Source organism: Macrobrachium nipponense, chromosome 14 (genome assembly GCF_015104395.2).
Source record: "Macrobrachium nipponense isolate FS-2020 chromosome 14, ASM1510439v2, whole genome shotgun sequence".
Taxonomy (NCBI): domain Eukaryota; kingdom Metazoa; phylum Arthropoda; class Malacostraca; order Decapoda; family Palaemonidae; genus Macrobrachium; species Macrobrachium nipponense.
The window spans coordinates 20,132,119-20,144,236 of record NC_087207.1 but is presented as its reverse complement, the minus strand read 5'-3'; the positions used below and the strand labels follow the sequence as shown (position 1 = coordinate 20,144,236).

The 12,118-nt window shown below is 32.2% G+C and overlaps 1 protein-coding gene across 1 annotated transcript in view; it reads right to left on the bottom strand.

Moving 5' to 3' along the window:
- The window catches only part of LOC135226158 (obscurin-like), a 432,842-nt gene that overhangs the window by 265,665 nt on the left and 155,059 nt on the right, over positions 1-12,118 (bottom strand). The window contains 3 exon segments of the mRNA XM_064265599.1: positions 1,675-1,874; positions 1,876-1,924; positions 5,735-5,869. Of these exon segments, the coding sequence (XP_064121669.1) occupies positions 1,675-1,874; positions 1,876-1,924; positions 5,735-5,869 (384 nt within the window).

The following is a 12,118-nucleotide window of genomic DNA, read 5'->3' as shown; positions in this document are numbered from 1 at the left end:
CACCATACCGACCATGCCGCTGAGGCACAAAAACTAAATTGTGAACTTGAGAAAGATGAAAAAGGGTCCAAATCTATTTCGCATTTTTCTTTGCAATCTTGACCGAACATTACAAAATACATAATTGCAGTTTGGACGCAGGGCTGTTTCCCTTTCAGAGAACTTCGGTGAAATTACGAGAAGGGAACTCGCAGAGTTAATTAAAACTATCTGAAAATAAGAAATAAAACTATATAGGAGGAACAATACAATGGCAATTTACTAGTTGATTTATCGCAAACATATTCATGTATTCAGAATCATACATTCTCTAAATTGCCGAGTAAGCCTACAAATTAATTTAATGTTGTTGTTGTTGTTCTTTTGCTGTTCTTGCTGGGGGTTGGGTTTTAGAAAGCCCTATGGAAAAACCTAAAAAGTACTGAAAAAGGTGTTTCGCGTTGAGTTAAAGATACAGGAATTTTAGGATTGGATATTTATGATTTATTTATTAGATTAAAAATGTATAAAATAAATAATCTTCATATTAAACAGTCAAGAACAATTATTTCTAATAAAATATAGCGTATTTATTTCAGTTTTCATTGGTGAAACAACGGACTATTTGACCGTAGACTTTGGCACGCACCCCCGAGTAAGCTGGAGGTCGGGTCGCGCCTTGTTCATTTTTGATATTCATAATAAGTGAAACATAGACTAATCATTGTTTCTATTTATGAACTATAACTATATTCAAGTTAAATTTTAGTTATCTGATCCTATTCATAATTAGTAAAACATGGACTAATCATCGTTTCTTTTTTAAGAACTGTAATTATATCTAGGTTATTTGGTACAATTTATATCTCTAATTGTTGCTGCTAATTATATCTTTCCCTTACATGTGACGGTCCAGTGATAATTAAGAAGGTACTCCCCACTAAACAAGAGATATTTAAAATAATTTACTGTTACCACATCCCTCTTCTCCACAGATTCGACCCCATTCTGACAAATTATTCCATTTGTCTCATTCCTCTTGACGAAGTGATCCTATCATTCGACGATTCAACCGACTTCCTCATTCTCTTAAATTTCATTTCGATGTCAAGTGATGTATTGGGTCGACTACCTTACTCCTACGATGCGCTTATGTATTATTTTATTATTCTTTAATTTCCTTCATCTCTCTCTACAAATACCATTGTATAAACCATTGAAAAAAAATTGCTAATCAATATCATTTTTTTCAATGGTTTATACAATGGTATATGCAGAGAGAGAGAGATAAAGAAAATAATGACTGAAAATGATGATTAATGAATACAAATTATTGATATTGTATGAAAAGGATTATTTGGACAATGGCAAAATAAATAATCTGTTGTAATTTTTTAAATTTCCTAAATAAAAACAGTACAACTCCTAAATCACTCAGAAACTATCGAAGAAGACTGAAAAAAACATTATCCACAACAGTATGAAAAGGCATATTTAGACAATGGCAAAAAAATAATGTTGTAATTTTCTTAAATTTCCTAACTAAAAACAGTACAACTCCTAAATCACTCAGAAACTATCAAAGAAGACTAAAAAAAAACATTATCCACAACAAACACAAGAAATGTAAAAGACGAGAAACAACTAAGAAGATAAATAAGAAGTTCGTCGCGACGTCTCCGAACCCTTACTCACTTGCGCTTGCCCCTGGCTTCGTCCTCGGGAGTGGGTCCTAGTAGCTTGCTGGAGAGCTTCCGCGACTTCATCTCCTTGATCTCCTTCATGAGGTTCTTCTTGACGGCCAGGGTCTCCTGCATGACCATGTGCTGCAGCGACCTCTTCAGAGTGGAGACCTCCTCAGTCACCGTCTCCTCCTTGTAGAACTCTAAGCTTGCCGGCGGGGACTAAACCTTGCTTTCCGGATTCGGGGTCTTTCACGAGCCACCTGCCAATCAGAGAGCGGATGAGTGAGGGAGAGATTAGGCCGGATAACTGAGGGAAAGACAGATAAGTGAGGAAAAGACGAAGTCGAATAAACGACGGGGAGATGAGGCTGGATAACTGAGGGAAAGACGGTTAAGTGAGGAAAAGATGAAGTCGGATAATCGAAGGGGAGATGAGACAGGATAAGTGAGGGAAACACGAGGTCAGATAATTGAGGGAGAGGTGAGATTGGATAATAGAGGGAAAGAGAGGAGGGGTCGGATAAATGAGGGAATGACGAGTTCATATAAGTGAGGGAAAGACGATGTCAAATGAGAGAGAGAGAGAGAGAGAGAGAGAGAGAGGTTGCTTGAGTATGAGGTCAGATAAGTGAGGGAGAGACGAGGTCAGATAAATGAGGAAGAGACAAGGCCCAATGAGAGGAGAGGATACAAGTGGATAAGTAAGGGAGAGACGATTATTGACAGATGATAATAAAGAACATGTAAGATTTAGTAACAGAATAAAATGATAAACTGTCTCATGAAACATAAACCAGGCACTTAAAGAAGAAGGTAAATGAAGTCATATCATATAATTCAGTTAAATTAACATATAATTCAGTTAAATTAACAAATAATTCAGTTAAACTAACATATAGCACAAGAGTGAAACATTATCGGCTGGTAAAAATAAAAGGATACGTTGAAGATTTTGCAACGCGAATAAAACAAAAAGGAAATCTTATATAAATCATAAACCATACACTAAAACTATATAGCAAATGGATTCAGAATGAGTTAGTATAATTATTATATTATAAGGATAACTGAAGGAAATATAAAATTGACTTGACACTGGAGTTTATGAATTAAATGAAGTAAATGTATCGGCTAGTAAGGATTTCTATTTATTCTATAGCATCTTCTGGAATATATCTACATATTTCATCTATTCTTAAAAACTCACTCAATAAGGACATAAAATCTTCATTTTTCCTTTATATTACCTACTGAGATACAGACCGGTTTCTCCTTTAAGGGCTTTAATATAAGAAACTATTTCTTTTCTTTTATATTGTATCTTCTGAGATATACCCTCTTTTCCTTAGGTAACTGAGTTTAAAATTAAATTCCATCTGCCTTTAGTGAATGTAATCCGAGAAGGCGATACAAACGACTCTCTCTCTCTCTCTCTCTCTCTCTCTCTCTCTCTCTCGTAAAATATGATTTTCTACCTATTTCACAAGACGTATATTTAAAAAAAAAAGGGGGGGGGAACTATCCCATTTCTAAGCAGCACTCCAGGCTGGAATGGCATTTGGAAAATCGCCCCCATACCAACCCCTTCCCAACCCACCCACCCACCCGCCCCCCTTTTTTCATTAGCGCCATATTTTCCGCGAAAAAAAGTAATCTTCGACATCTGGTGTTGTCATCAGATACGCCGGAGAAGATAAAACAGTTCCAGAGGTTATTAAAGTAGAAAGTCTTTCGAATTTTTCTTCGATTTCTTGCACAGAAAATTCTTCCCTTTATGGGTTACGGGGCCAAGGAAAATGGAGCAGATGTGTAGCAGTCTTCTGACCTGTCTGTCTGGCTGCCTTGGTCTGTCTGTCACCTGCAGCAGTCTCCTGGGATGTCTTTTTGTCCGTATGGCTACCTGGTCTGTCAGTACAGGACATCTTGGTCTGTCTCTTTGTCTGATCTGATCTAAGTAAAGAATATCACGAAAGTCTGGGCAGAAGATTATAAACTCTCAGACGGCAGACCATCTTCCGTGTTGTATAGTTTGTGTATATCTTTGATTTTCTTTCCATTTGAACAGTGTGACTAATAAAATTCATACACATAATCCTACTACAGATTCTCGGGACGTACTTCAGCTCACTCGAGGATGAAATCAGCTGACCTATTTTGTCAAAGGAAGAAATAAGTCCTGCAAAGGATTCTGTCACAGCAGTAGCAGCGAGCAGCACTATACAGAATTAAATTCCCGGGACGATAAATCATTCCTCTTAGGACCCCGCTGGTTTTAAGAGTCTTTCCGAAAATGAGGTTGGAGAGTTGCATTCTGAAATATATACATTGCTGAGACACTTCTGGGTTGATGCTTATCAATTGCTACACGGACCCAAAGTCCACAGAAATAAATCGGGAAAGGAAACAGAAAATGAAAGCGACCGGGGAAGAAAGAAGGAAGAAATAGTGATGGAAAAGAGAGCAGACGAATAGATACCAATGGAAAAGAAAGCGAAAAGGTAGATAGCAGTGGTAAAGAAAGCACGGGAAGAAATAGTGATGGGAAAGAGAGCAGAAAAATAGATAGCAATGGAAAAGAAAGCGAGAAGAGATAGCAGGGGAAAGAAAGCACAGGAAGAAATAGTGATTAGAAAGAGAGCAGAAAGATAGATAACGATGGGAAAGAAAGCAAAATTAGATACCAATGGAAAAGAAAGCACGAACAGATAATGATAGGAAAGAGAACAGAAACAGATTGGAATGGAAAAGAAAGTACAAAAAATACATGGGGAAAGCAAAGCAGAAACAGATAGCAATAGAAAAGAAAGCACAAAGACATAGCAGTGGGAAAGTAAGCAGAGAGAGATTGCAATAGAAAAGAAAGCACAAAGAGATATCAGTGGATGAGTAAGCAGAAACAGATAGCTATAAAAAAGAAAGCACAAAAGATAGTAATAAAAGACAGCAACACAAAAGAAAGCACAAAGAGACAGCAATGGCAAAGAAAGCAGAGAGATAGCAGTGAGAAAGGTAGCAGAGAGAGAGAGTGATGGAAAGGAAAGCACAAAATGTCAGCAACAGAAGAGAAAGCAAATCCAGATGGCAAAAGGAAAAAAAACACAGAAATAGCAAGAGGGGAAAAATATAGTACAACCCCTTGAAAGAGAATTACCTGAATATAACCATTCATGTTGTATGTTAAGGGGAATTCAACTTATATAACCATTCACGTCATATATTCCGTAAAATCTAACAACACAGGATCTCATATAAGACCAATTCAATCTACAACAAGACTGAGAATTCGGAAATCGATTCACTTAATATTTTCAAAATTCGTCCCTCGAAAATAATTCGCCATCATGACTCGTGTATCGAATATAATTTTGTAATCATTTCGATAAACAAGATAGACGGCCTGAACTCCGGACATTAACGATGACAGAGAATCAGATCCGGCGTTAGAATTAAAGCTATTGATAATTGAAAGAATTCTATGAATTCGTACCTTTTTACGTCATCACGGCTGAGTTGGCATTTGTACAAAGAGGATACTATTTGCAATCAGAAGTATTGGATTTTCTCGGTCCGGTATTGTTCAAAGATATCATTAAGAAAAATAAGAGATGTTTGCGTTAGACACATTTTCTGATTGGTTAATCAAATTGTGTGCGTGTATATATATATATCATATATATATATATATATATATTATATATATAATATATATACCTATATATATATATATATATATATAACACATTATATATCCATAATTATATATGTATATATACGCATTTGCATATGTATATATATATATATATATATAATATATATATATATATATATATATATATATAATATATATATATCTTATACATTATAATATATGTATATATATATATATAAAATATATATAAAATAAAACCCTTCCAATTCTACAAAAACCTATCTGGGGATGACACTGCAAGCCACACACGCTCCTGTTCTGTGCACTACCACGCACATTTTTTTCAAACGGTATTTGATACGGTCACCCACCCAAAAACTGCCCAGCCACCCTACAACGGCCCTCTTGCCCTACACCTTACCTCTCCTCAGCAACATCGTGGGCGCGGGATCTGGGGTCAGGGTGGTTCCTTTTGGGTCGAATTGCCATCTTGTGGCGAGCCGCGGAGTTGTCCAAAAGCTCAGCTGCCTCTTCATCGCCCTCGAGTCTGGGTCGTCTGCGAAGTAGAGGAGAGTTTGAATAATACTCGGATAAACTGAGTAGTTCTCCCTGTATATATATATATATATATATATATATATATATATATATATATATATATATATATATATATATATATATATATATATATATATATATATATATATATTAATAACTACAGAAACGTTTCACACATAGTAAACTGAGTGCATCATCAGTCTGTAAAGTTAAAATGTATTCATTAAAATTATTATAAACTGATTAATAAAAAAACAAAAAAAAATGTTTAAACTTAAGAATTAACTCTACTTTAAAAAAAAGTCACAAGAATTGTGTCAATGGTAAAAGAGAGGACCCCAGTGTGTGTATATATATATAAAATATATATATATATATATATAATATATATAGTATATATTGTGTATTTAATATCATATATACTTATATGTTTAAGTAAATGTAACTTCTTCTGTCATTCATACTATATAAGGGTGGAAGTTAGTCCACCGAAATATAGCCCTTAGCTTTAGACTAGAGTGTTTTTATGGGCCTTTTATACTTGAGACGTATCCTGTTTTAACAGAAGAATTATTTACATGTATATATACATATATAATCCTACATAAAATGAAGAAAAAACAAAAACTACAAAAGAACTCCTGTCTTATCGTTTGGAGAAAAAAATTAGAGTGACTTTTAATACGTAACACCCGAACAGGAAATGAGAATTAGCCCATCAATCTTGATTTGTTACTTCGCAAAGTCAGGCTTAATTACGAGGAGGTTAACGATCCTCTGTGGCATGAAGGCATAGAATTAAAATTAAAATAGAGTAGAGGCTGTTTCCTCAAGGTGTTACTGAAAGATACTTGACATAATTCAGACCGGGTAATAATATGCCAGTTTGTCTCGTATATAAAATATTCTTATAGATAGGATATTTATATAAATTAAATATTGTCATAAATAGATCATTCTATGGAAAATGCTTTGAATGTCTCGTATACAAAATATTCTTATAGATAGGATTTTTTTATAAAGTAAATATTGTCATAAATAGATATTCTATATAATGGCTTTGAATTACGTTTTTGACACCAAATTTTACCGAGCAGTTATGATATCATTTGTTTGCATATATATATATATATATATATATATATATATATATATATATATATGTATATATATATTATACATATATATATATATATATATAATATATCATATATATATATAGTAATATATATATATATATATATATATATCTTATATATATATATATATATATATATATATAAATCATATAGTGAATACGGAAATTAAAAATGATCAACACAAAATCTAGGTTTCATTTTTAATTATATATCTCCATAAGACTAACGTGTCAAAAACGGCTGGTTATTCATCTATAAAAAAATATATATATATAAATTTTTAATCACAGCTAACTTAAAAAAAAACAATTTACGAAGCAATTAAAAATAAATGAAATAAAAAATTGAGCGCCAGCGTTCTATGTGATTAGATGTCAATTCAAAATGACTTAATTTCATATCAAGATCGAAAGTTGAATAAAAAAATTTAATTAATGGAATTTTTCGGAACTCTCTCTGAGCTCCACTTTCGGCCTCATTTACCCCAAAAGGGAAACTGGGTCACCAAGAAGCCATATATGTACAAATTCACATAAAGAATTTACAGGACTTTTGCTTACAAAAGCAATGAGATGCGATATGCAAACTAACTTTATGGGTCTTGACACGGATGCTTTACACCAATGGTTCTTAACTCTCTTACTGCCACGCCCCCTTTAAAATTCTCTCTTGGATTTAAATGAAAATGAAACAAGGCGTGATCCGACCTCCAGCTCACTTGAGGCTCGTGCTAAAATCTACGGTCAAATAGAGCGTCCTGATTCTTGTGGCTTTATAGACTTTATCGTCCTGATTCTTTTAGGTATTTGTGACTTTGTCAGCGCAGATGGCTGAAGATGTATAGGACATAAGCCTATCTGTTTGAGATTTAATACTTTCTTTTTATTGTGGGACTCTATAGTTACCAAGGATGAAAATTTAACCGAGTGGATATTTGGATACCGTGAAGTCTACAACATTGCCTGTGTATATATATATATAATATATATATATATATATATATATATATATGTATATATATATATATATATATATATATATATATATATATATATATATATAAAACAGCAGTACAGCCCTTCCAACAATAAACTAAATCATTACAATCATCACGAATCCAAGGACCCTATCCTCCGTTTAACTAGAGTCCATAAACTCGCTACAAAGAACTGATAATAATAATAATAATAAAATAATAATAATAATAATAATAATAATAATAATAATAATATAATATAATAATAATAATATATATCATGTAAACCTCCTCTCTCCCCCACTATTGGCATCCAACCTCTGTCTGTCTCTCTCGGGGGGGGGTGGGGGGGTGGGTCTTCCTCAGATCAAAAACACATCTGAAATTGCTTTTTCGAAGAAGTCTACAAAATTGCCCTTTTTTTTTTTTCCAAAAGAAAAATAACCCAATTACACTTTGGAGACGTCTTTGAAATTGCACTGGCTACGTATGATATATAATATATAATATATATATATATATATATTATATATATATTATATATTCTATATATCTAATATCTATTATATATATATATATATAAATATATAATATCCCTTAATATCTATATATAATATTATATAATATATATATATATAATATAATATGATAGGGGAAAAATAAATATCATAATGTATATATTATATATATATATATATAATAATATATATATATATATTATATATATATCTAATTATATATCATGGGGGGGGGGGGGGGGGGGGGGGGGGGGGGGGGTTTTTTTTTTTTTTTTTGTGTAGGGATGTATAGGGGGGGGGGGGGATATTATATATCCTTTTATATCTTTGGGGGGGGTTTTTATATATATATATATATATATTATATATATATATATATATAGGGGGGGGGGGGGATATATCTTTTATATATATAATATATATAATATATAATATATATATATTATATAGGATATAGAGATTAATATATATAGATTATATATATTATATATATATATATATAATAGTATATCCTTATTATATATATTAATTAATATATTATATATATATGGGGGTAGGGGGGTATAAAAGATATATAAGCCAGAGGGAAAATTAAAGGCTAACTCAGCAGAATAATCTCTACCTATAAGTCACATTATTTCACTCACTAGTTTGTGCATTTGTGATTGTAAGTTTATATTCAATGGTGAATTTTATCAACAAATATTTAGTTATGGCAAATGGGAAACTCTTTTATCACACTACTCTCAAACTTGTGTACATGGAATTCTTTGAAAAACGCTACTTACCTAATATCATTTATATTCCTGTAAAGTGTATAGGTATGTTGATGATATTTTAGCTGTTCTGCTTGTCGGTATTGATGTAAATGATTTACTCTCTAAATCAAATACCAGGTACGATCATTTAAGTTTACTCTAGAATTAGAAAAAATAAAAAGACAACTTGCCTTTCTTTCTTAGATGTTTAGATACATAGAGACCAATCATCAATTGTAAATTCAAGGTATTTATAGGAAACCGAACCAACAATTAACGTTATTAGTTCATTTTCTATTTCAGGCCACCATCTTAACATAAAAATATCAATTTTTCTTCTATGTTTTTATGAGCATTGCGCATTGTCAGTCCCCAATATTTCGGATCAAGAAATTGAAATACATAAGAAAAATAGGGAAAGATTATGCTATCCTTCACATATATTAGATATTTGTTATAATAAAGCCCAAAAAACAATGTTTTACCAGTTGTAAGTAACACGGAGAAAAGAAATTCTAAGAAACATTCTCAGTTTGCCTTATTTTAAAATCGGATTTGAAACCATTAAATCATTGTTAAAAGTCCTTTAAGGTCAACCTTGTTTTTTCCTATAATAACACACTAAAGGAATGTTAATAAAAAATGGATGGCCCCAGAGAAAGCAACAAGCATAATATATAAAATTCCATGTATGGATTGTCCCTCAATATTATCTCGGACAGTCGAGCAGGGGCTTAGAAGTAAGGTTAAGACCAGCATATATTATGTAAAAACGGGACAAAAATAGGGCAAACCTCTAATGCAATATTCATTCATTTAAGTGAAAACAACTACCGAATAAATTGGATTGGTAGTTCAGTAATTGCATGGTCAAAAGATGCCCTATCACGAAATCTTTTAGAATCTGCTTTAATACAACTTACTTCTACTTGTAATTTCAATATTAGTCGTGGCCTGTTTCATTTAGACCCTTGTATTTGTAACATGTTTAAGAATGACCTCAAAGATATAATTACAGACTTAAATAAAAATTAGTGGCCTTAGAGGATATCTTCGTTTGTAATGTATGTTTAATATGTATTGTGAATATGTTTTTGTTTACCGAAGTTCTGAATAGCTGCACCTATAATAATCCTTTAATTGTCTTGTCCTTGTGTCTGAGATGATTGTCTTAAACTTTTAATTGTACCCATTGTTTATGCTTGTTTGGGAAGGTTACTCATCTTACCAGGGTGTGTCGAATTCTAGGTACTAATCTCTTTATAATCCCTATCTGTCAGTTATACGACCCTTCTTGTATTGTCATTTCCTCATGTAAGTCAGTTCGTCTGCTAAGTAAAGGACGTTTGAAGTCGAAAGATCTCGCGGAATACTCCGTTGTTTATTTTCCCTCGTGGCTTATATCTTTATTTATGGATTTATCACGTTCCTAACTTTCGTGAATATTTATATAGATATATATATATATATACTATATATATATATATATATATATATATATATATATATATATATATATATATATATTATATATAATATTGCTCTCTAAACTCTTGCTTTTAAACTCTCTCTCTCTCTCTCTCTCTCTCTCTCTCTCTCTCTCTCTCTCTCTCTCTCTCTCTCTGTATCTAGTATCACAACAACACCAACTCTATAATCTCCCACGAAAACAAACCTTTCAAACCGAGAAGCTCAAAAGAAGACCCACCATCTCGTCACAGACACTCGCCCATCTTTTATAACCAATAATAAGAAAAAAAAAAAAAACAACAAAGTCTCGTTTGCCAATTTCTAATTGGAATCCGTTTCTTGAGACGCGGGACGTTACCCCAATTTTTCGTAGCCAGGATCTGATTGGGATATAGGACCCGTACACTCGCATTTCGATAGTTTTTCTTTTTTATGATGAATTCGATTTTATCTCTTGTGTTGTGTGCGTGTGTGGTGTGTGTTTGTGTGTGTGTGTGACACATTTCAGGAGACGATGCCTGGAGGAAATGGTGTTGCTTTTCGAACAGTTCTTATTATTAAATGCACTGTCGACAATACTGACAAAACAGGACACAAATATTGACCACGAAATCTTAAACCATAAATGCATACATCATACACACACACACACACACACACATATAGATATATATATATAGATATATATATGATATATATATATATATATATATATATATATATATGTGTGTGTGTGTGTGTGTGTGTGTATATATATATCTATATATATATATATATATATATATATATATATATATATATATATATGTGTGTGATGTGTGTATATTATATATATATATATATAAAGATATATATATATATATGTGTGTGTGTGTGTGTGTATATATATATATGTATATATATACATATATACATATATATACAGAGAGAGAAACAATATTCAAGTTTATAATTTTACTAGGCCGGGAAATTTAATAGAAGTCTATTTGCAACTGAACATATTATATCAGTAAAGCTATTTACCAAAGAACTTTATAAAATTGTGATATAAAAACTCATCATTTATAGCATCAATGACTAAATGAAAAACTAATTGGACAAAGGGAATTCCTTATCAAACAAATTTAGACGGAAACGATGCTTAAAAGAGACGGTTTGTTTACACAAGTAAGGTAATCTCCAAAGAAAAATAAAACTGGCGGGAAATATAATGGAAACTGTTGCAAACATCTGGCCTGGGTACGAACATAAACAGAAAATTAGATGTCTCTCTCTGTCATGTAAGCTGAAAGAAGCTATACCCATAATTAAACTGAATATAGAAAATATCTATCAGTCTCCTGGAGCTAAATACAGAGACAGACAAATCTGATAAAATGCGACACG